Genomic DNA, 26261 nt, shown 5'->3' with positions numbered 1-26261 from the left:
CGAAAGATCATTTCCTAATACTCCTGACTCTCACTTCTAAATTAAGCAATTTCCTACCACCAGCCGACTGAACTATTTTCCATACCATGTGAGAGTGGCTTCAGCTGCATCCTTCACCCTCATGGAAGCAGGATTGGGCTCCTTATCTCCTTTGTTCTTGAATTCTTGTTCACTGTTCCTGGACTTACTTCCTGAGATGCCCAGTTCCACAATCTCCAATACTTCTTTTAAACAGTCCTGGGGATAGAGAAAAGCCATAATGTTCAGCTGTCTGGCAAATTCACTGTACTTATGAGGACTAAAATCTTTGGAAGAACTCTACACTGCTTTCATATATTCTTAGTGTTCATCTATGACATCTGGAAGACACCATGTTGTCTACCCCTGATCTACAAGATGCTATCCAACACTAGCTTATAGGAATGTAGCCCTTGTGTTGTTAAAGGATCTCACTCGTGGTTCCTGGACTTTGTAAGCTGGTTTTCCCCCCCCCCTCTTTGACACATCCTGGTAGGTGAATTTGGGGAAGAGTGTGATGGAACAGAAAGTCTGTGGAGTGTTGCCTCAAACTCCAAGAGGGAGAAGGCAGAGGCAGAGATCAGAGTGCACCAGAAGTGTCAAACAGAGAACTTGTGCTCACATTTGGGGGGGGGGTATTGCTTTGTTAGTTATTAGGTCATGTATTTTGTGTTTTTATACTGTATTCCTGTGATCCTCTGATGGAGGGCAGCATATAAATTTAAAAAAGAAAATTAGACCCTCTAGGCCTCCCAATTCGGCACCCTATCACACTACTGTTCTGCTAACAAAAGAGTGCCTACTGCATTATGCCACAGTAGCAGCATCTGACAAGTAGGATAGCTGGATTTGGGGGTATACAAACGCTTACATTTGTGGCTTCTAGGATATAGCACCGTATGTGTGTGCGTCAGACTTTTTGGTGATCTGTTAACTCTAATAAATATTTAAGAACAGAAAGCTTGGCAGACCCACAGGAACCATTTCTATGCCCACCTTCCCCCGCAACTTTACTGTCTAATTAAGGTAGATGAGCTGCTGTCAAAATTGATATTTTACAAGTGAACAGTGATGGGGAAAACGGGGCTGGGTGGCGAAATCTGATCCTCCAGCCCACTTGAGTTTTACACTTCTGTTGTACAGCCTCTAGTCTGGTACTAGAAACAAACCATGGGAACACATTATTATACCCGGTGAAAGTAGGAGTGGCTGTTCTGGACATTTTTTTAACGTTTAGAGAAAAATAATGTGGTTTGCACATTAATAGATAGATAAACAGTGCGATTTCACTCGCCTTTTCATCAAGCATGTCTGGATGTTCTGTGAGCCAGACACACAGACACTGAAATGCCGCTACGATCATGGAGTGCAGATCTCTGGAGTGGAGAGGAGCTGGACGACTGCACTGGTACACAATATAACAGCACACAGAGCTAATTGCTCTCTTCCTGTCAGAAGAATCAACACCAACCTTCACCTGAAGCAAGCAGCAAAGGCAGATGTTCAGCTGGAAACCTATCAAATTAGGCTTGCAGTTGATAACAACAAAACTAAGAAACAATGTAAATCAATACTCTCTGAAGCCGTAAAAGCACAACTGAAAAGCTAAATGATGATATAGAAAGAAGAGACACAAAGGAGTGCTGGAATTTGGTGCCTTTCTAGCTAGCTGGATTGACAAAAACCCTGCTGTCTTTTAGCCATTTATTTTATTTCAGTAAACATACTCTTCACCTTGAATTATTTATCCAGGGCAATTTCTTTTCCAAGAGGAAAAACAAAAATCACACACTGTGTGGGAGGAGTTGGCTCCTCAGCGCAGAACAAATTATTTTTGCCAGCTCTGCCAGATGTTCTTTTCACTAAAGAGGTGGCAAAACTCTCTACAATTATCATCAGGTAAGAACTTGTGGCTGGGAGAGACAGAAAACCTGAGCCCAAATCCCATAGCCCAACAGACTGCCTGATGCTCACCTTTGCCAAACCAGAAAGAAGCTCTAGTGCAGCTAATGAGATGCTCATTTCCTGCCGCCACTGTGCATTGAGTCTTTGTGTTACCAGATGAATGCTGCGAATCAGGAGTCCGGCAGCTGTATCTGTATGAAGAGCTAGGATATAAACCCCAATACCACACACCACAGGGAGGGAAAACAACTAAGCATTAGTAACAGTCAGCAAAGCAGTCCATCGGGCAGAAGCTCAAGCAGCTACAGTACACACAGAAAACACATCCATTTGGGAAGCAAAACATTCACAATCCACACAGAGTAAGTAACTTCTTTGGACTATGAATGTTAACTAAAGAAGCTATTTACTGATTTAGGCATGTGGGTTTTGTTTGGTTTTGTTTTGAGAAATTAATAAAGAAATTTTTGGGAACACAAATGCTTTCCATATCTCAGACTGATGTCTCCAAAACATTGTTTATCCTATGTTAATCCAGCAGGTTTTGCCAGCTGCAGATGCACTTTAAGGCCACTGCTATTTGGTAAGAGAGACACTTAAACATGTCAGAGTGAACTTCATTGAAAACAAAGTATCTGATGCTGTAAAATACTGCTGGGAAATGTCACTTTATAAATGTTGATAAATCAGAAACCAATTTGTTACAGTTTCAAACAGCATTTCAATTAATTACGGCCAGAAATTTGTTACATGAAAATTTAGAAAGGGAAATTCATTATCTTTATCTTTGTCCATTCAATATGTGGTGCTACAGCATGTGAATTCTGCCCTCAGGATAGAACAATAAAATTCTAGAGAACTGATCTTCCTAAACTGCATAGTTAGAATTAAGTGTTTCAAAAAAATTATTGGAAGGATAAGCTTAGGCTCAAAAATACAAAATAAAAAGATAGGATCACAATGGAACTGAATTCCAAAATGAATGTTGCTGTTGTTGTTTGGTTGTATTAATTGATCTGAAGAGAAAAGGGGCTATACAAATAATATTCATTAACTATATATCCACAGAACTGGTTCTGATGCAAAGCCAAGCAATTCTGAGAGAGGGATCTCTACAGCAGAAATGAGTGAGCTTTATCCTGTCTATCTGCTCCAAATCGGTTCTCTGAAATGGCTTTACTAAGCCCTGCCCTCCTCAACGGATAAATTATGGGTAATGAAAGGACTAGGCAAGAACCCTGCTGTTTCTCTACTCTGAAGTTTCCCTTGCCTCAAGCTTCACTGCTTTTTAAAAACACTGCTGGGATTCATTTCCATTTAACATGTAGTTAGCTTGTGATGTGAAAATCATGTATTATTTGATTCTCCCCCCTCCTTTTCCCTACTGCATTATGCATTATATATTTTTCTTTGCTGTAAGTCGCTTGGAGACCTTTGGGTGAAAAACCACGTAGTAGTAGTAGTAGTAGTAGTAGTAGTAGTAGTAGTAGTAAACAACAACAACAATTTAGCTGAATGTCCAAAACTGGGTCAATTGATCATGACTGTCTCCATATTTCTAAGCCAAATAATCAGTTTCAAGCAGCCTGTATGGGTTTTAGTTAATGGACTGGTGATGTCACTTCATTAAAGCATCTGGTTCAAAATCAAGCTGGGTTCAAAAACAGCTTACATGTTGCATTGCTTCAACAAAGGCACAATGTGGGAAACTCTCTGAAGAGTCTACCTGGACCTTCAACTGCCTGTGTTTCAATAACCTACCTGGTACTTTATCTGGGTGCTAAGTTTTCTGCCTGTTAAGGACAGGCAGTGGCATGAGTGAGCTATTTAAATATTTAAGTAGCTGAGGCAGGTTGCTGCTCTTAAGAAAGGTGGTATCCCTAAGGTGAGGTTTCTGCCAAGTAAAAACGGCGAGGAATCTTCCGTGTAGAGGAAGGAGAACTGCCTGTTTGCCAATTTCCTCCCTTTAAACTTTGAATGTAGGCTCCTATTGTGTTTTCTGGGAAGTTGATTGTCTGGGATCTCCTGCCTTCACCCACCTAGGTTGCTTCAAACCCTCACTTGACTGAGCACTTTGGTTTATCAAATTTAGACATGTATAAATCCAGACAGCTGGGTAGTCACTATGAACCCCAGGCACATATACGACAAACCATAAAACAGCAGCATCTCACAGCAAACTGGGTTAAGTAGGTGAAACAGAAGCATTTCTTGTCAAAACAGACATTTCAGGTTAAACTCAACTGCTGAAGAAAGACGTATAAAACTGCTGCAGATGAAACAAATACTGTACTGCTCTCCCGCTTTCTGTAGCAAATTTTTAATTTTTAATTGCAGGACACTGCTTTTTAACACATTTGTAGCAGGCACAAAACTGGAGCGCTAGAACATGGCATACAACAATTAGCCGACACTCCATAATTGGCCCTCGATAGAAGGAAACATACAAAGTGCATGAAACTGAAGCAACAATGAAGAACTGGGACACCACATGATATATTCAGTTTTATCTTCCCTGAAGTTGCAATGGGGTCAGAGTGCTCCGACACAGGAGCAGCTGAGCAGAAGAGGTCACGGATAATGGCATCATCTCAGAGAAACCAAACTACATCCTGTGTTATCAGGCAGTATCTTGAAGGCTTTTAGTCTAATGAGAAAGCAGTGGTGGCAGTCCCTGGGATTGAGGTGAAGGAACAGAAAAGCTGCAGCAAGGGAACTGGTGGGTTGACTAAATAAAGAGTTGGAATGCTCCCAGCACTCCCACTGCTACCCATAATCCTTCCTCACTAACCCATCATAATGATTTTGCTAGTTCATAATAAAGCATCTGTTACACTCTTTCCCTTGCTTCCCCCCCCCCCTTGCTTAAGGACTACAAGCTGTCTACATTATTTCAAATGGAAATCTCCTTAGCATTAAAAAAAATCATTTTAAAAATGGGAACTGCATACCAGGGCATGAATGCAAATGTTTAAAAAGTTCAATTCCTTACCATAATCCCTTAACAGAGCCTGCGCTGGTCTCTCACTGTCAGGAGTAGTGGGCTCTGTGCTTCCTCCACTTGCCGTGCTAATGCCGCTGTTAGTACGACTGTGGCTCTTCAAGACAGTATTCTCGCCGCCATTCTGTCAAGTTAGAAAACAGGCTGTTGAAGGGCTGAAGATTACCTTTCTACAACTGAGTCAGGCATCCTTTGTGCTCTGGCTATGCGACAACCTGATGTAACCCAACAAGGAATCTGGCACCCTTTTCCAAAACAAGGAAAACAACCCATCTTACCGTCTCCATCTGGCAGCCGATGGCTTCTAGGAGCGCAGAATCTTGCACAATGTTCAGCATTGCACCTGTAGAGTTAAAAATGATAGAATTTTGTATTTAAAGTATGTACAATTTTTTTTTAAAAAACACCCCTTATACCAATATATCCAAGGGCAATGATATACGTGTGAATACTCTGCTTTGAATTTTGTGAGAATTACCTCAAATTTTGGTAAAATTCTGTTTCATCTAGCAAATTGGTATTTTAGTAGTACTGGCCAGATGGACACTCACCTCATCTTTTTGTGAAAATCCATCAAGTAACACCCATCCCCACCCTGCAACAGGAGGGCTATGATCCCTATTTTTGGAAATAGTAAATAACAACTTGGAAAGAAATTTCGAAGTTTGACAAATCCCACTCCAATGAGAAGATCAGTGGAAATCTGCTAGGAAAATAGAAGGTCTCAGGTCCTCCACCTTCAAATTATATTTTGCTGTTTCTACACTGTTACTGTTTCACATTTTATCATCTTAACATTTTTCTAAGTGGGTTAAAAATAATATAGGTATACCTAACACTTGGGATTGTATGCAAAGCAGTAGTAAGTCACGCTCCATCAGCACAAGGATTTCTCCATGTGTAGTGGAACCCCCCACCTCTCCAACCTTAGCTAAAACTGTTCTACAGTTTCCCCCAATCCTACAGGCTGCAGGCAAGAGAGAAAGGGGGGAGGTCCCATTGCACAAGTGGGATGCATTAACTGGATACTGATCTAGGATAGCTAACAATCATGATCCAAATTTTATGTCATAATACAAGTCTAAGTGTAGAATAAAATGTAGCACTAAGGAGATCGTCCCATCAGTTCTATTCTCCCAACCTCCTAGAATGGATTTGGGAGAGGCTTAGGGGAGGGAGGGCTGCAGGGGAGGAAAGGAGGAGACCTTGTGCTGGCTTCCACTTATGGAACCAAGTAGTTGAACCTGGCCCTAAACAAACTTGCTTTCAACTAAATTTCTATAAACTTCCTTTCCACTTAAATTCCACTTTAGCTGATGAAGAGACACTTTTGGATGAAATCCAGTGTTAGAATAAACCCACTGAGTATGACTTATTGCAGTCATCACCCCTTCAATTCCTTTGAGGTCTCACTACCTTTAAGATGAAGGCCAGAGTGTTCTGCAAAAACTCCACTAAGATTCTTATTCAGATTGCATTAAAAATAAGTGACTGCTGTCTTTTTGTTTGTACAGTATTATTTTGGATTCAATGTTTGTAATTTTTGTTATGATTCTGCATTGAAAATAAAAAAATTCAAAAAAAAAAAGTCACTGCAGTGAAAGCCCAGAGGGAATGTTCTGAAAAGATCAGACATTTATGTGCTACTACAAATTTAGAGCGTAAGGAAAGAAAAAAAAAATCTAATGATACAAAGGGGTCCTAAAACAAAATGTTGCAGAATGGGATGCACCAGTTTAGTATTCCTGTCCTCCACCCATGCCCTCTAAGATACTCCATTCCACCCCCACATTTTACTTCTGCTTGCTCTGAGCATGTTCAGTCTTCATTGGGCTGTTTTGGAGTTCCTCCTTAAGGGTTTGTGGTTTTTTTAGGGGTGAACAGCTCTGCAATAAGCCTGTTGATACCTCCCTTTTGTGTATGGATGGTGCCTTCCTGCCTATATAAGGATGGCACCTGGAGAATGCAATTTATAATGCGGAATGTTACAGCAGAAGTTGCAAATCTATCTATTTGCTTTGAATTTAACCCAGTGATATAATTTATATGAACATTATAAGCCAAAAGCAAAAGGCAGCTTTGAAGATTTCCCCAGAAATACAGAACTAGATAAAACAAAAGAGACAGAGAATGGCATACATTAACACAGGAACGTAATCAACGAGAGCTAAAACTGTAGAGAGTGCTCAGAAAAATATGGTGTTCAGTTTTAAAGGCAAAACAGGTGTGCCTTGTAAAACAAGGCTGAACTAGAATGCTATTGGTTCTAGAACTTGTCCCCGGCCACCATACCAATACCATACCATAAGCCAAATTATTCCTTCAGTTCAGTAATATGATGTTTGCAAAGCCATTGTCCAAAAGTGCCGGAGTTCTGCCCCCGCTGCAGAACATGCGATATCTTCAAACACATGCCTTTTTATTTTTTCTTCTTTTTCACATAGCAATGGTCCTTACAATGACAGGAGTCATTGCTAAAATACTTGCTAAATTATTGTAGGGCTAGAACATTTACATGAAGAGCACCCCCTTGGAGGTTAAGGGCAAAATCCTTGAATATTCTGCTGATCCCAGGAATAACATGATCCAGAAGAGCCAATCGTGTAGCACTGTTTGGTACCAACTCCAATACTTGTGGCACTCTCTTGGTCTGTATTATTCTCAGGGAGTGAAGCCACATCCAGGCCACTCCCCTCTCTGCTTCCTGGCCACTTGTTACTGTATCTGCCTCTTAATCAGTTCCATGGCTTGCCCCGCTATGATGCATTCTGCTGTTTCCTTCAACCATGGAAGCTTTGGTTGGCTGCGGTTTTTCTCTCTGCGCTCGTAAATTCTACTGTAAACTGTAAACTACCAAGGGCATGCACATTTTCAAATGCACATCCTACAGATCAAGTAGAAACACCAACCTAGTATCATCTGGGTGTTGTTGGGATCAGTTTCTGTCTGCAGTGCTCCTATTAGTATATTCACAAGCCTCAGTTTCAAGGAAAGGAAAGTTACTGGTTTATCATAGGATGAGCTCTCATCGTTGCTGAATTTTCCTTCCAGAACAACCTGAAAAATAATAAATGTTTTTTATAATCTGTAGTCATATGCATGAATTAGCACGAGGAGTACTATCATGTATTCTTAATGACTTTTACAAATTTCACAAATATCTACTTTAGTGCCATTTAATATTTCTAATATATGCCCCACCCAAAAAAGAAATAAAGTGAAAAACTTGACACAGGAAGAATGCCAAATGGAGCCCTTAAACAGACTAGCAAAATGAAACCAGCAAATCAATGAAGTATAACACAATTTTCTTACTCAACAAACCTGATTTATGCCCAACAAACCTAGATTTTCGCCTGAGTCCTATATTACGCCTAACAGTGTAATATACGCTTTTTCAAATCCTGAAGTGTTCCTTTGTAAGCATATGTTCACTGCTGCAAGAACTCTTATGTTAAGACCACAAATAATTACCCATTCTGTGAATGTCTTTCTTTCCCCCCTATACAACAGCAGTGAAGTTTTAAAAAATCAACATCATTGCAGAAGTAACTCGTCCTAACTGTTGATTTGAAAGTACAAGCATACATTATGCCCAAGTTAAAACTATATAAATTGTCACGGAAAAACTAATACATTACCTCTGATTTTATGGTTCCAAAATGATGGGGAAGTGGCAACAAGGAGAGTAAGATATTGATAGAGGCTCTTCTTAATTCTGTAGGATTCACGTATGTTTTAAATTTTGAGAGTTCCCTGAAGACAAAAAAACAGTTTTTAAACAAAATCGCCACCAACACATTCGATTTCAAAGCAAAAACCACCCTTTTTTAAAGGACAGCAGCTGCTGCGCAAATTTCACCTATGTCATAAACAGTCAGTGTGTGCCTCAGGGTTTTCTGATGTCCTGGTAGCGCTGGCTTTGCATAAGAGCCCAGTGTGTTCACTTTATTGTAAGAATTCGTAAGCAGAAAGCAACATAGGGGATTGCAGTACTTATGCCTAAAGCTAAAAAGCAAGATCCCCAACTTGGAATTAAAACAGTTAACATTCCCTCAGAATCTGAATATGTTTCAAAGCTTTGCACTGTTACATGGGCAAGATGCACGTGGTCTGTTGAAGCACTTGTATGGCTTAAAGCTAATCTGATTCCCAAGGCTACCTGTCTATTTCTTGAAAATAGGAACGCTCACAGCATGGTCAATGAAGCAGAAAGTGGGAACACATAAAAGCAAACTGAAATTAAGCAATTTCTTAAGGCCACCTAGACAGGCTCTCTCACTCTCTCTCAGTTACAAAGACAAAACAGAAAAACAAAATTATATATATATATATATAATTACCTGTCAGGTAATATAGTTTCCATGGCTGAAATAAAGTATGGAACTAAGACATCAATCCCTTTCAGGTCACAGCAGAATAATGCAGGAGAGTTTAGAATAACGCTAGCCAGAACCGGATGGCAAACGGAATCCGCTATCTGCAAACCCTGAATTAAAAGCATGTAAAATCTGGCAGAGAAAGACAGGCTTAATGAGTTGTAAGAAAGAAAACATTTGTAATCCAATGCTATTGGGACTGGGTCAGAAGCACAGAAGCATTTTCTGGTGGATATAACAATATCTGTCACCTTGTCTGTGTAAGCAAAGACACATAGGCTGATCAGCACAATAAATGTCCTTCAGACATTTTGATTACTTATTCTGTACCAAAATGTCATTCAGTTCTCAGGGGAGTCTCTCTAACATTTTGGAGTAGTGTAAATAATCTTCAGACATCAAAGAAATTTCCTTAATTGAAAAGGCCCAAACCCTGAGCTTTCCTCACAGGGGAGTTGCTCCAGCCCTCTGATTATTTTGGTTGCACCTTTTACAGTTCTACAATATTCTTTCCAAGACACAGTTACCCAAACATAGTATTCCATGTGATACAGAACAGGGGGAAATACACACAAATGCCACAACATTTTGCTCAAAATTACATGGAAAATAGGAAGAAAGCTCAATATGAAGTTCTGTCTTACTACTGTCACCCATAACATAGCTCTACCCAACATTTTAATGTTTCAGATAAAGGATGCATTGCTTGCTTTTAGTTGAACATTCTCTCTAAGTGACATTAAAAAAATGAACATGGGCTTCTGTATTTAAATGCATATAAAGATAAAGGCAATTATCATGATGAGCCGCATTGTACCCACTCTCTTCCACTGTCCAATACAGCTGTTGAAACATAATGATCAAGGTGTTTCTATTTGCTCTATTTCTCTTACATTAAGTTCTACCCTAGGTAGAAAAAAGCACATTGTGGGTGAAATATTGTATTTTCATCACCGGGGGGAAAAATGGAACCGTGAAGTAACCTCTCCTATTCATCCCCTTTGACTGATTACTCTGTATCTTAAATGGCAAGGACAGTAACTTATCCTACAAACATACGATTGACCAGATTTCTTTTATTTATTCACTCTAAACCGAGGAGACTTATTAATTTCAATGGGTCTCCTACTTAGGATTCATACAACCCTGAACATTTGGGCACAAAGGAGCTTTCAAAAGTTGTAGAACCCCTTCTTATCTAACACAGATACTCAGCAGCAGATTCGAGCCCTACTCAGGCGAACTGCTCATGTGTTCAATCAATGAGCAGGGAGGGCCATGCCAACTAGCTCTGCCCACATCACCATACATCCCTGCTAGCCTTGTCCTCTGGCACCTGCAAGTACAATGCAAACTTCTGCAAGGAGAGAGCCTTTGGCAAGCACGCTCGCCCTGCAGATGTACTTCCGGCATGCACAAATGCTGGGAGCCAGGCTAGCTCAAGTGTGTGATGGCAAGGGCGGAGCTAATTGGCAGATGTCATGTGCGGACAGACTGCGGGAACAGTTCCCCTGAACAGGGCTTCTGAGAAGATAATTAAGATTAAATAATTACCGGGATAAGTAGGCTGGCAGTATATCCTCCCCAGTCTTTTTGCTACAAAATATCCTACAAAGTGTTCCACATGCCTCTGCTCTGCCCGATTCATAGTTGTCTGAAAACTCGCCTGCATCAAACATGGGATTGGATGTCATAGCGTCTGCAGACATTTGTGATCCTTTCCGGCGAAACTCCACACTAGCTTGTGTTGCTATAGCTAAAACAAAACGAGAAGCACAGTTTCATTATATTGGTCAACATACTCAATAGGCTCATGGGATCTGGGACACAAAGATCAAGTAAAATGTAGTCATCATAAAAGCCACTAGTTCATTGCATTTGAGTTGCTGCCTCTGTTTATAAAGCATTTAGGGATCATTTAACTACTTCAGTAAGAAGTGAGAAATTATATCCCTTTAATCTCCACGCACAAGTGTAATCATCTCTTCCCACAGTATTCTATGCTGCACAATCCATGCTGCCAAGCACAGAAGCCTCGACTCCATTCACATTCCCAGCGACATGCATTAAACAAGGAGGTCCCTCAATAGAGTCCCTAATATTTTTTTTTAGGTCTAGGCCACTCATTTTCTTAGCCTGCTCCATAAATTCTTTGCCATTCGAAAAGCTAGTTCTACGCTTTCAATAGCACAAATCGATCTTAATGCCCTAATGATCTCCCTTCATCTTTTGACACCATCATGAATCTACTCTAGGTACCATCTGTGCTACAGAAACTAAGACTGCAATTTCGTGAGTTTAAGTCATAGGCCAAATTATAACGAAAACCGTGTTTGGGAAAATAAAATAATGGGTGGTTGACTTCAGAACTTTCCCCTCTCACGCTGCTTAAAACAAAAACAACCAAAAAAATCCTAAAGGGGACGATCACCAATGAGCAGGGTGTGCTATTCAGGAAGAAGGGTTAGGATCCACAGCCCTACAGAAAATGCTGGTACCCTCCACATTCATATAAAGATGCCCCCTTTTGGTCTACAGATCTTCATGCTCTATCAGAGACTGCTCCATAACCCTACCACCTTCTGGATTCCTTTTTGTGAGAAGCATGAGGGGTGATGGTGGAAAGGTGGGACCTCAGAAGCTAAGAGCAAAGATGGAAGCTCCTGCACATATGTGGAAGCTGGGCCTGAATCTCTTTGGGTTAAAGACAAGACACAATCAATTTATTTTAAAATCCACCCGGAAGCTCTATCTTTTCCTCAACAAAACTCTAGTTTCATACATTTATAATCCTATATTGTCAGTGATGCCCTATACAAAGAAATTCTCCTTGTCAGCCAGATAGGAGGAAGTGGTCAAGAAGAATGTCATTTCCATAGTGATTTGCCCGATTTCTGAAAGCTGCTTTGAAATTGCTAGAGAAGGTGAATTATAAAATTGGATCAATATTCACAAGTCTAATTCCACCAATCCTAAAGCAACTAAGTAAGAACGAGCCTACGCTATTAAGGGAACTCCGGGCACAAGTCATTTGCAGTCTGATCCTAAGCATGTTTACTCAAAAGGAAGTCTCGCTGAATTTGAATCAGACTTGCTCGCAAGTAAGTGTGCATAGGATTGCAGCCTAAATCAGCTACTCTTACAAACAGAAGCTCTGCTCATGATTTTGTTGGATGTTACAAATTTTACAGATTGACAATTTAGAAGCACGCCAAGGTCAGATGTATTCGTTTTTTTAAAAAAGATTCTTCACTGATTTTTTAAAATAAAAAATCTTTTTTTGTAAAGCTAAGCCCAAATCTTTATGCGTCTTCCCATGAGCCATTTTTGTCCTGAATAAACTATCCAGCAAATTATTATAATTAGGGGGGGAAACTACATGCAAAATGCATACAAATCAAAATACTAGTTCTGTATAAAAATAAGCTTTAAGAAAAGAACACGGTTAGTGCAAAGTCCTTAAGTTCATGACATGATCACAGACTAGAGTACAGAAAATGATGGGACTGATTCAGGCAGATTAATTTGCTTTTGCCAACAATCTTCCCCATTTAAAAAGCCACACACAGTTATTTGTCTTTCCCATGTAAAGAGCAAAAGCTACAAGGGATGATGATGATAAAAATTAAAAAAAAATGGGATTATGGAAAAAAGAAAAAAATGACTGCAATTAAAGAGAAGCTACTAGTTCCTACTTACAAGATTTATAAGAAAGAAGAATTTGGATAAAAGATGCTGCAAGATAATAGAAATAAAATGGAAACAAATCAAAGGACAGCAGTAGTTATAAAATACTTTAAAGATGGTGAAACTGTAACAACAAGTTAAGCAGCTTTTTAGGTTTTTGAAAAACTGATTCAAAGCTTATGATCTAGTAGGCTTGTTAAACACACAAGAAATTAGCATTAGGGTCTAAAATTATGATTTCATGCAGAACAATGAACAAAAGTTAGAAAAAATATACTGCTGTAAGGGTTAGGTATCTATATTAATGTACATTCAATATTTGTAGTAGAAATATTGCCCCTTCACAATTCAGGCAGTATTTTGCTTTATTTCATATAGCACCAGCTGAAAATCTGCACTAGAAGGAAATCATTGGGGGTGGAGGAGAAAAAAATACAAGTAACCAGCTCACCACTGTCTGATTGTTCCACATATTACTTATCTGAAATTTCCATACAGGAAGACCTTCAAGATGGCCCAACCATTTCCTTTTAGTCAAAAGAAGTACAGGGTAGAATGGAACTCAGGCTTATCCTCACTTTGTGGAAAAGGGAAAGCTAGAAGATTGCAAATAATCTTAGAGACTCGTTGTTTCAGCCTGCTAGTTTCTTAGTATAAAAACAGCCAAGTGCCTTGCTTGGCTTTGCAGATGGCATTGGAAAAATTTTCCCATTGTAGTGTCACCAATCATGAAAAGGGATTCATGTGGGAGTGGAGGGGTGTTGAGTTGAATTCAATGTTAGCCCTGTTCAGAAATTAATAGACATAGCTAATTTAGGTCCATTGATTTCAATGGTTCTACTATGAGTAAAACTTAGCCTGCTACAACCCATTGCTTGTTTTCAATGAATCCCAAAGATCTATTTGTACAAAGCAGTTCCCACATGGATGGTAAACCTGTGGCCGTCCAGATATTGTTGGATTCTAACTCCTATCAGCCCCCAGCCAGCCTGTCTATCAGGCAGGGATGATGGGAATTACATTCCAACATCTGGGTCACAGCTTCTCTCCCCCAAACCCCACCCCATCCCACCTGGCTTCAAATATTGTATGAACGGCCACCTAATTTCTCTGTATTCTATCAAAGGGTTCCCTGCAACCCTTAAGAATATGAGAATAATTCAGATAGAAAGCGAGGGCTCTTCCTCTATTTCTTCAAGGGTTCTGCAATCTGTAGCTGCTGTCAACAGGTACCTTCCATATTCTACTGTGGAGGTGTTTTGAATTGCCCTTCTACACCTCCTACAGCAAAAGATCAATGCTTCTTTTAAGCAACTGCTTGCTTTGCATTGGCCACAACTGCTTGTCTATTCAGATGCAAGGGTTACAAAAAGACATCAACATCAGGGAATATTTTTCATCAATGCATGATTCATTTTCTAGTCTACTGCTGAAGGGTCAAATGACAAAGAATCCTTGAAGCAATTTAAAAAAATAATAAAATAATAAAATAAAATAAAATAGTGGCTACACTGAAGGGGGAAAGCTTATTCCAAACAGTATGTGATTATGCAAATAGGTAGACAGGTAACACTGCAAAGTGATGAAACACTCAACTTAAGTTTTCCACTACAATTCTGCAGGGGGGAAAGACACACAACTCTCACTAAATCAAAATATTGGAACAAAGTAATGTTTCAATTATAAAGGGAGATGGCAAGTCCAAAAGTGGGTGTGACCAAAGTGTAGGAGTGGCCAATTTATTATTATTATTAACAAATTTAAAGTGGTCTTGGGAAGTTCTCCCCCCAAAATTGGCATTACAGAATCACAACAGGGGACCGTGGAATTGGTCTGTTAATATTTTTTTTAAGCTTTTTTAATGGACAAATTTAGGGGGGCCTTGGCAGGTCACAAGTCTCCCTTTGGGCATCACAGCAGTATATAGGCGTATGTTGCTTTGTTTTAAATGAAGCCAGAAGTTTGGGAAGCCTCAGAAGGCAGTGGGTGAGCACTCTCATTGTTTTGTTAGTTACAGATCTCATTCTTTCGGACAGGAAAGGGAGGACTGCTGGGTGTGCCCCCCCCCCCATGTAAGAGGTGTGCTTCATATACACAATCTAAATTTCTGTGCTTTTCTGATGGCTTTAATAGCAGTTTGGGGTGAGAAGCCAGACTGAAAGAGGTGATTGAAGCCATCTGTTGTCAACAAAATTGTGGCTCCCTGCAAGGATGAATGAGAGGTGATATGAGTATATGACCAAGCTGCTAGGTTCGATGTGCACACTATAGAAAAAAATTTATGCACTTTATTTACTAGCACTGCCGTGTACTAACTACTAGAAATGTTCATCATTCTGGTTTATATGTTTTAACTTCCTGGTATCAATTCATTTGCTTTAATGATTTATAATTTATTCTATAATGAATTTAAAATATTATAATATCCATATTATCAAGCTGAATCATTTGGGCTGTCATTTTTTTTTTTTTGAAGTAAATTTGCATTTGGAGTATTACTGAATGATGTATTGATTTGGAGGTTTTTTGTTGCCATTGTGGCCCTGGACACATTTATATGGAAAAGCGGCATACGAATTGAAACAAACAAATAATAAAGCATGGGGTCTACCACTGGACCAGAGCCCCTTATCTAAGAACTAAGGAGATACAGGACTACTTAGTGGAGATAACACACAAGTGAAAATTATGAATCACGGACACGTGCTCCACAATACCCCATGGGCATGTTATATCAATAAATCTAGGACAGAGAAAGATGTGTGGCAATTTATCAAGAGTTCCTTATGCACCACATATTTCTTTGGAGAGTGAAAAACAAGATGGTACTGCTACTGCCTCGACAACATCAAAATAGAACTGTAATTACTGAATCAGATTTAGATGAAGTAATGAAAAATGGCCAATACATAGAAAAGACAACATGGCTCTCAATACTCTTGTACACATGCCTCCCTAAAGCCAGATTTCTCAATATAATCTGAGTGCTAGGAAAGCAAACTAAAGTGATATTGACTAATGCAATGCTGACATTTGCACTCAATAATTGTTTTATATTTTCATCATAGGATCAAACACTTGCAAAAGTGTTTTGTGACACTTTTAAATAAGCCTCAAGACCTCAAAAGAGAGAGAATAATGGATCAACATGTGAAATTTTAGAGATGTAATTTTTCTTTCAACCCAATAGTAGTTCACAGTTGTATATGATTTCTATTAAATCTATATGGTTAAGCGGACAACTCTAGAGGATGTAATATGTGGTTTTGCTTTGATTTCCTAAAGGCAACTGAGCTGTCCTTGTGCAAGCTCTGTGGACTACTGGAATTCATTCTCCACTATAGCTCCTTGGGTCTACACATGCCATTCACCAGGACAGACATATATTTTCTACACACGTGGGAACAGACAGGCTGTAAAATGTTAATGAAAGTTATGTAAACTAGCTAGACTTGAAACCCCACCTTTACCACTAGTCCTTGCTATTACGAATTGTCTTATTCAGATAGAACATTTCATGGCAGAGCAACAAGGAATTCAACTTTGGCATAATATGATCGTGACGACAAGCCTTTTTGTTTCCTGCAAAGAACCCCAACACAACAAATTTGCTGCAATGAACTCATTTATCTCAGTTGGAGATCACCTCTGTCATGTGTCTAGGGATAGCTCCGAAAACAGAAATTAGGAAAACAATGAGAAAACAAAAAATGAAATTGGTGCAGTAGTTAGGGAGATTTGAAAGCTACAACTTACAGAACCCTTGAAGTATTTGACCAACCACTGGAATGCACTGTGGGGCCATTTATGAAAAATAAACTAATTATCTCTCAAAAGTAAAGTTAAACAAAGACCAAATAATGCAGGCAGGTCCTGTTATGATGCTTGCCTGCCACCCGTACTCATCAACTGCTTTAAGTGATTCAAAGTATGGGAAGTTGTTCCCAAAGTGGTGCTTTTTAATGCTTTCCTCGGCTTCCCTTGGCTTTATTATATTCTTCAGGCTAACATGTGGGCAAATCTTAAATTTCGTTTCTGCAGTAACATTTGACCCAACCACAAATTAGCTACTTTAGCTCCTATATTATGCAGAAAAGCAAGAGGTTAACATGATATTGGACATCAGTTAATCATGCTGCTTTGTCAGATTTCTGTTTTGGTTAGCCAGAGGAGTTAATCTTGCAGGTAGGAAGTGCCAGCAAAGGAGGAAGGGAGTGTACAGAATGGAAAGGCAATATTTACCAGTCATACTGCTGTCTCTGTTAATTCCATTATGAAGCTTACAGTGAACAAAGGCTGCATCAAATAGCCACGATCCAAAGAGGTTCAATATACTGTTGACTTTTGGCCTGTGGGGAGCAGGAAGCGGTCGAGGCTCAGAACTAGTCTGGTTTGGGCTCGATAGTGGAGAAGTGGAAGATGGCTGGTGTTGTACTTTGGAAGCGTGAGCGGTGTTAGCCTATTGGAAGGAGAGATGGAAATAATCCCATTATAGAATAATTTTTGAAAAGTCATATACTCAGTCATGTCTGACGACACAACCTTCTCTTACGTAAAGCATATAAAACCATTGCTTTACTAAGTGTAAATACTCACTGTGCTGTTTTTCAGCATTGGCTTATTTACAGTTACAGCTCGATGCCTTCGGTTGTGAGGTGGAGTTGTGTTGACAGCTGTAGTTTGGGGCATGCTCAATCTGTTTACTGGTGTGGGCGGAGCACTATCTGCCCGAGGCCTTGAAATACCTGAAAGAAAAAAGGAAATCTCAGCATTAAGTTCTTTTAAAATCCAACACACTGGGCATTTAAACAGCAAAGTAGTAACGCACACATAACCATTAATTCCTCCCATACCAGCACCAGTGTTAAAAAATATCTTGTTTTGAAATTAGTTTTTAGTTAAGATTGGAAAGTGATCGAGGAAAGGATTTAGGTAACTACATACAAGACTGCTGCTTACCTTTCAAAAGGGAGCAACACGCACATTTGCACCTAAAAAGTGGAAGAGTAAGAAGACCAACAGGAAGCAAAGAGGAACAAAGGCCGCCCGAAAGCCACTTTCTTTCCAGCCATGTTATTGCCACTGTCAGTTCATTTTGATCTAGCAGAAACAGGCTGCAATTGACTTTTTTTAAAAGGATAAATCTCTTTCCATTAAACTAAGATAGCTAAGGAATATAAGCTTAAGCCAAATGGTGGCTTAATGCTATCAAGCAAGCACGTAGGTTCCTCGGGAGCAGACTACAACAGATTTGCTCCTCATCTAGTCTTGCTGCAAGTTTGGCTCAGCATGATGTCTAAATCCAGGCTCGCAGCTTATCTCTCCCAGACAAGCCTCCAGCTTGAGTCAGGCATAATGTTAAGCCAAACCATAGCTTAGTGCTAACAAGCAAACATGTACATTCCTGGAGCTTTGGTCCTGCTGCCACTGTGTTGCTGTGAACTAACACACAGTTTGGCTTAGCAGCTCTGTGTCTAAGCCCTGTTCCTGGTTTGTCTGCCCCTAGTGGAAACCCTGTTTTCAACCTTCTCCAATTGGTGTATCAAATGGCCGATTTCTACTTTTGAAAGATACTACTAACTGCTAGTGCACATTGTTTATAACATTATTGTGTGCTACTCGGTAAAGAAGCGTTTGTGCAACCGCTTGCACAAACAGAAATCACTAGTGAAACAACACAAATGCTAATTTCTTTTCTGCCACCGTTACACTGGATATCACATTTAATCCTTTGGAAAGCAAAATGACAGTAAAAACAATACTTATCTTTGAGAAGCAATTAGTTCAAACAATTCTTTCACAATAATTAATAGGCAGGCAAATGTTGATCTTATTAATATTTTGGAGGGCCCTCTACACTCGTTTATTGTAAGAAAGGTACACATACAGGGAATGGTGACACAGATATTTGTAGTAGCAGAGATTAGTATAGAAGGTAAAGCTACTAAAAGGGTCCTGCAGTTTCATCTCTCTCATTTTGGTGAATTCTCATGTATCACAGGCCCACTGCCAACCTGACATTCCCCAAACCTATACTATCCTACACTCCCAGCTAAGTGTAAATAGCATTGCAACATTACATAACAAGGCCTCAGTGCTCGCTTGCATCTCCCTCTCAGGCAAATTATCCTCTTTGTTCTGTTTTCAACATTTCAGTATTACTCATGGAGGAGTATAAAGCATCTGCATCAAGGTAAGCGCTATTCATGATGCATGAAGGACTCAGGTTTGTTAAATACCCACAGTTCTATAACATTTTCAAGTCACAAGTGCATGCTATTCATACAACAGTTCTTTACTGACAAGCAGAATATCAGGAAAAAAACAACCTTAAGTAATGGATAATAAGAGGACAGAAGCAATTTACAAGTCTGTGATTGGCAGTACTCTTCCATCTGCCTTGGTATAATGATTAGCACAATTGAAAAGGAACTGTGCTACATTTCATAAACAAAGAAGCAGTATTCTGTTATGAGGAACAATTCATCCAAGAATTCAGACTTGGTTATTAAAAATAAAAAAAATTAAATGGCCATGTTAATATGAATTATATGGTTTCCTCATAATTAAGAAGAAGCGCTCTCTCTCATACTGCAACAGGCTTTAAACAGCATTCCTCAAAGTAGAAGGACCACACTGTTCAGTTTACTGTACTTTTCTTAAAGAGTCCACCTTCTCCGGCAGCTGGAAGAGGAGGACAGGACAGAGCACAAAGAAAGAGCTGTGAGTGAGGGGGGGAGGGCTTTTCCTATCTTTGGACCCTCTGGAAAACTCAACAGGGCCTGCTATACCTGGAACAGGGTGTGGAGCATGCAGCGGATGGGACACAGCTGTGGGCATCCACCTTGGGCCTGCCCATAAAGAGCAAGTCTAAATAAGAGACTAGGGCAATGTTCACTGTTTCCAAGAACTCTTCTCATTGTGAGACTTTTGTGGGTAAGCTGAGAGTTTGTTTGGACCCTAAGTAAGAACCTGGAGGCTGAGAGGGAGGGTGTGTTAGGAAGGAAAAGAACCAATATTGATTTATATAACTTTATATTATATAATTATAATATAAATATAAATTATAATATATAATTATAACATTTTTATATGTAACTGTGTATTTTTGTAGTATTTTAAGTCGTCAGTTGTTGCTTCAGTTTTTTGAACACCGCTTATATATTTTTAATATATTTAGCAGTATAAAAATTAAATAATCAATTCTCCATAATCCAATATCCATCAGCCCAGATTCAAGACAGAGATCATTTCATCACAGCTGTGTCATAAATCTGCATATAGACAAATCTCAGTAGAAAGGTTGGGTGCTATCCAATGCACACATTCCATTAGCGCAAGGATTTACGCAACAGACTTCCCCCACCCGCTGCCCCCAGGTTGCCTCCAAATCTGCACAAAATAATTGCATTAACAGAGTGACTTACTTAGCACTACATTGGATTCAACCCCTTAATTGCAAGACCTCACATATTTAATCATGGACAAGGTATTAAAGTTATGTTTTTAAAATAGCATGTCTGCTTGTTACAGTGAGAGAGACTTATACCATATTGTAAGAGATACTAACAATTTGGGTGGTGGTTATTTTTTAAACGACCAACCTATTGTTCATATTTAAAATGCGTAACCCATAATGCTGCAACCAAGCAGATTTTTTGTTGCAAGAGGATCTGTATGCCAACCATTTTTTAAAATAGAACCAGAAACTTTTGAAGCATTATCTTTAAGAAGAACCACATCAATTTAATAGAAAATTTCTATCATGACAGAATACTGCAGCTTTCCAGGATTTGTTGCAAACCCCAACCACTGTTAAAATCATCACCCCTGCCCCAGATTCTTGTCACCCAGGAGAGTCCAACAAGTTTTAATACCATATCTGGGTAATCTTTCACACCCACTGGTTGTAAAGACAGCAACTCCTGGAGAAAAAAGAAATTATATTGCTACTATATTATGTACTGCAATGGAAACATTTCCATAAAGCAGTTTTTCAGGAAAATGAATATTTAGTAAAAGCATTTATGGTTTCACAAGAAGAGGCAGTTTTAATTAACACCAAACACAACTGCTGAGAAACTCATGAGAATGAAATTCTATGGGAGGTAACAAGTTGAAATCATGACAAGTTTTAAGGCATCTAGCTGAACATATTATCAATTACTTTTCAGAACCTCTAAGCAAGATATGGGAGCCCTATTTAGGAATTAGTTTTGCTGGGGACCACCCCAAAAAGGGAATAGGGGAGGTTGCAGATCAAACCCCAATATCTTGTTGCAAGGGCCTCATTGCCCCCAAAGCTGTTCATCCAAACCTATTTTGAGATTGTGGGGCTGGATAGGTGAGAGGGGCAGATGGTACCAGAACTGGGAGCTCAATTTGGTCCAGAAGTCACTAGTTCCCAACTGATGAAAATAGAATACAGTTGCTGCACAGATGACAAGGAGAAAATAATGATTAACACAAACAGCCCCGCAGACAAACATCTGAAATATTAGATGTACCAATACAAAGTATTAACATCTATTTGAGTTGCTTACAAAAGGCAAGTAACATCCTATAAATTAAGAGTAGAAAATGTTACCTAAAAATGCATCCACTAAGCAACTGATCCCACGCATAGCACGAAAGAATATTTGAGGCAGATGTTTAAGGCAGGGATACTGATTCAATTCCTGAGCCATTCCACTCACATTCAGGAACTGTTCCTGAAATTTGGGGGTTGAGCTTATAATTGCTGGATTACTCAAATCCACAGGATTACTACGAGGGAGAGAAAAGACTCTGTTTAATCATAATACATTTAACAGATGTAAAAAGTAAAATACACTAAATATTGAAATTTTAAAATGTTCATTTTTTTAAAAAAAAGATCTGCTAGAAGTTAGAGATGTCAAAAAACAAGTAGTTTTTCTAAGATTAAACCTACCAATTAAAAGATAGACAAATCATTGTACTATGTTGGCCACTTTCAAATATTTCACAAGTATCCACTTCTTCTTCTTATTAGCTACCTTCTCTCACACTACTTTTCAAAGTTGCTTTAACTTTTATGGAAGTTTTAAAGAAGTTGACAGCATCTGTTTATAAGAACAGTGATCAGCTGCACCCAGTAAACAAAAATGCTGAAGTCTTTTGCAATTTAAAAGTACTATTAGCAGCAGTTACCCTGGGGCACATGATCTTTGCCTCTAGCTGAGGAGTATGAAATGAGACAGTATTGCAAGACCCTATGCAACTGAAGAGACAAGGAAGCAATAAGGTACATAAAAATAGGCTACTCAGTGTGTGTAGCTGCTAAATATTTGAAGGGAACCAAAATGAAGGGTATACAGAATTGCAAACGAAAAGTATCTGAAGCCATGAATGAAATGTTGAAGGGCAAAACTATACATGGTGTTCAGGAGAATAGTTGAAGGCAAACAAGTATCAGGTACTAAATTCCAGAATGACTATACAGTGGTACCTCTGGTTGCAAACGGGATCCATTCCAGAGCTCCGGTCGCATCCCGAGGAATTCACAACCGGAGGTGCTGCTTCGGCACATGGCGTGGTTTAGCACTTTTGCACATGCGCGTGGGATGAAGCCCAGAAAAATACTTCTGGGTTTGCCACGTATGTATCCCAAAGGACATGTAACCGGAGGTGAATGCAAGTAGAGGTACTACTGTATCTCTATCACATGCAAGCTAGACAGAAAGATCTAGGAACTGATCCTATTATAACTTGGATCTTGTCACAGGCACCTGTGAAGCATTATCTGCCACAATATTATACATCCCTACCACAACTAGGGCATCTGATTCCAATAAGCCACACCCCCTAGAGGACTCATTCACATATATAAAGTATCAAATTTTGATAAATATACTAGTAACATTGCATGCTTTTTGTTATGCACAGTACCTCAGCATATGTAAAAAGCGAAACCAAGTCTGGGCAACACACTCATTATCCATTTCAGGAGGAATCAGACTGGCATCTTCATCAGGGATTTTAAAAGGTGGGAACGACGGCCCGTATGTAAAACGTAGCAATCTGGAGGAAAAGTCAGACTATCAGTGAGTTTGTAGTTCTGCATGATTTTACTCTGCCTAATTATAAACGATGCATCCATATTTCATTGGCGATATCTGCTTCCCTCTCACTAAGGTGAAGCATGGGGCTTCCTCCAGGGTGGAATCCACCTCACTGGTGGAGGCCAGTGGAGTGAAGCCCATGTGTCATCCTAAACCATTCCCTAACCATCAACATGAGATATTACAATTGTGCTCTTTCTATCATTTTTGACATGTGGTTTGCCCAGAAAGTATGCCATTTTCAACCCAATAAAGAGTTGAATTAATGCTGCAGTTCCCACATCCCAAAAAAAAAAAAAGCTGACTCCAGATACAAATAGGGACAACAGAGAAACCAAAATATGTGCAAAGAAGTGTTTTGTGCAAGGGAGACACAGAGCTTGCCATTTTCTACATACAAAAGAGACAAGAAAAAGCTATACCAGAAACAAATACTGTCTGGTTATGTCAGTTGTCAAAGAGTTCACGCTTTGGATCAGGATGTTAAACAGAAACAAAGGAGAACAAAAATGTTGAGAGTGTTCTCTCAGCCGCTGCCTTTCATTAAAATAAGATCAGATAGATTAGGTCTATTTCAGGTCTTCCTTAAAAATAAAAACAAAAACACACACTGCAAAGAGCCCCTTCTCTCCACCTCAGTTCATTGACCAACAATGATACGCATTCCAGGCTGGACAGGACACTGATGCCAAGTTCTCATTGAGCTGGTAATCCCGAGTCAGAATACAGGCTTCTCCCTGACATGTCAATTTACTATGTGCAGGCATTTTTTTTAAAATATATGGTGGAGCATTCCATCATAGGAGCTCTGACCTATATTGTGAAATACAGTCATACCTCTGCCTCAATTGTCCATTTCGGCGGACGTCCGTGGCAAACCCAGAAGTACCGGAACAGGTTACTTCTGGGTTTGCCGCTTCGCGCATGCGCAGAAGCACAAAACTGCTCCACGCACAGAGCAATGCTCTGTTGAGCGTCTCTTTCGTCGAGCGTTCGGGACTCCGGAATGGATCCCGGACACTCGAGGAGGTACCACTGTATTACTTCCCAGGCACAGGTTTTTGCCTCCTCGGTAAGAACTAGGTCCAAGGTTTAAAACTTATTTTTAATACATGGGACACAGTCAAGTATGGTACCTGAGAGTGAAAAGCAGTCCCCCTTTTCTGTAGCAAAATGATGGATTTTTGAGGGTGAAGGGAGAGATTCTACTAAAACACACTACATAAAAATGGAAATAACTACATTATTAGTGTACAGTGGCAGGCTGACGTATGAAAAAAAAGCAATAGGTTTTCAGCTACCTGGCTGTAAGGGCGCAGATTACTTTGCTCCATTGCTCCACCACTGCAGAATGATGCCTCCAGTTTGCTACCATCTCTTTGGCAGTTTTCCAATAAGGTGGCGTGGGGAAGCACCGGGAACAGGCTAGTAACCAGACTTCAAACAGCACACCAATCAGCTTCTCTGCCAAATTCTCAGCAATACCGCCTACAAAAAAAATAAAACAGAGAAAAGCACTTAAAAAAAATACCTATGGGGTTTCTTTTTATCATCACTGAAGAAGAAACTTCCAAATATTCCTTGGAGAAATCCAGCAATCGGATAGTGGGGATCTTATCAAAATAAGCTGATGCGCAAAGTGTAAAATTATTTGAATGGGATAGTAAAGTTAAAATTATCTTGGGTTTGTAGACTTTCCATGATTAAAAAGAATAATTACCTCAAATCCTATTGCTATTTTTAAATATTAATCTAAAATAAGTAATTCATGTATTATTAGATGGCAAAAGTTAACACAGCTAAAGATCTATCATAGAGAACATCAAGAGCACTCTAGAATGTTCATGCACTTAAAAATGTAAGAATTTCAAATTTAAGAATTGGGAGACAGGAAAGAACAATCTAACCAGATGAAATATGGGAATGGATGTGGGGGAAAATATCCTATCTTAATTTATGCATGAATTCCAAAACAATGCAGCACTGGTATGCAGTATATGGCAGCCTTAATTTATGCCTAAAGATTGCAAACATACTAGAAATCAGTAACAAGTGGATGCATCCACAGCCAGGGCAGTTTCTCAGCTTCTCAGTGCTAGGGCTCTTGCTGGACAAGACAGAAGTTGCAGCCACCAGCCTCCTGCCTGTCAAGCCCTGTGCCCCTTCTCTCCCAGCAAGCCCTTTCTGCCTTTTCTCAAGGGAAAGCAGGCAGAGAGGCAGTATGCCAGGCCTGTGCACTGTTGTTTGAAGGCATCTTGAGTAGCTTTTAGGCTACATTCAACTTAGCAGAAAGAGGGATTTTTTGCTTGTTAGACTCTGAATGGCCAAGGATCTCCAGGTGCCTTGGCTATGAAGCTAGCAAATAACCTTCATCTTTCCTCCCATTTTTGGAGTTGGGGAGGAGCACTGCACAGCTGATGGCACAAGCTCTGCCTGCTACTTCAGCTTCACCATTACAAGAAAAGATGGCTGCTTGCCAGAGGGCAGCTCCACTCCCCATGACAGTGTTGAAGCCTAGAAATCACTGCCTAGCCCTAGAGCATCTCTGAATGAATAAACGAGAGGTAGTAAAAGGGCCTTAGCAACAACATGTCAGTAAAAGCGGCATCTGCTTCAAATGGGAATAGAAATGGAAGTATCATTCAATTCCTGTAGCAATTCCAAATTAAGAATTTAAACAGAATCAGAATTGGACAATAATTATTTCAACACCATTCATTTCATGACAATAGTCCCTCTTTATTTTGAATGGTAGGAAAGGAAAAAAGATAAGGTTCTTAAATTGTCACACTATAAACAGTTATGGGGAAAAGGTAAAGACCCAAACCTTGCACTGTTGGAGCTGCCAGCAGAATATCATTAATCTGTAGTAGAAACAATAATAAAACCTCCCATGTTTCTCTAGACATAGTGCTTGACTCACGAGCCAATTTCTGGACAGCTTTCAAAACTTGAAGACATAGTTTAATCTGACTGGTACCCTGATCCTGCCTGTAGAAGAAGAAAAACATTACTTACGCCTGCATAAACAGAGTACTTTCCCCCCACCAAAGATAAATTAGACAAGAGATTGGAGGCATTCTTACAACAGATGTTTTGCACCTCTAATAAGAATTGTTTGTAAATGAAGCTGGAGCTAAACTATCTTCACGCAATCTTAGAAAAGCCACTCATCTTCAAAAGATTTGC

General features: G+C 39.6%; 1 protein-coding gene across 7 annotated transcripts in view; it reads right to left on the bottom strand.

The window, feature by feature from the left end:
* Positions 1 to 26261, bottom strand: part of RALGAPB (Ral GTPase activating protein non-catalytic subunit beta) — a 55577-nt gene that overhangs the window by 11822 nt on the left and 17494 nt on the right. For 2 of the 7 annotated variants that reach the window (XM_053393861.1, XM_053393864.1), the window contains exons 4-20: positions 25900 to 26063; positions 24374 to 24560; positions 22900 to 23031; positions 21578 to 21756; positions 20868 to 20915; positions 17587 to 17735; positions 17233 to 17449; positions 13003 to 13038; positions 10858 to 11059; positions 9268 to 9435; positions 8566 to 8680; positions 7834 to 7981; positions 5203 to 5267; positions 4916 to 5048; positions 1993 to 2126; positions 1313 to 1495; positions 86 to 237 (exon numbers count right to left, since the gene is read on the bottom strand). In XM_053393861.1, the coding sequence (XP_053249836.1) occupies positions 86 to 237; positions 1313 to 1495; positions 1993 to 2126; positions 4916 to 5048; positions 5203 to 5267; positions 7834 to 7981; positions 8566 to 8680; positions 9268 to 9435; positions 10858 to 11059; positions 13003 to 13038; positions 17233 to 17449; positions 17587 to 17735; positions 20868 to 20915; positions 21578 to 21756; positions 22900 to 23031; positions 24374 to 24560; positions 25900 to 26063 (2412 nt within the window). The remainder of the gene's footprint in view (positions 1 to 85; positions 238 to 1312; positions 1496 to 1992; positions 2127 to 4915; positions 5049 to 5202; positions 5268 to 7833; positions 7982 to 8565; positions 8681 to 9267; positions 9436 to 10857; positions 11060 to 13002; positions 13039 to 17232; positions 17450 to 17586; positions 17736 to 20867; positions 20916 to 21577; positions 21757 to 22899; positions 23032 to 24373; positions 24561 to 25899; positions 26064 to 26261) is intronic. The other 5 variants (XM_053393865.1, XM_053393866.1, XM_053393867.1 and 2 more) reach the window with 5 other exon arrangements.

This window comes from Podarcis raffonei, chromosome 6 (assembly GCF_027172205.1).
Source record: "Podarcis raffonei isolate rPodRaf1 chromosome 6, rPodRaf1.pri, whole genome shotgun sequence".
In the NCBI taxonomy this organism is placed as follows: Eukaryota; Metazoa; Chordata; class Lepidosauria; order Squamata; family Lacertidae; genus Podarcis; species Podarcis raffonei.
This window is presented reverse-complemented; position numbering and strand designations above follow the sequence as displayed.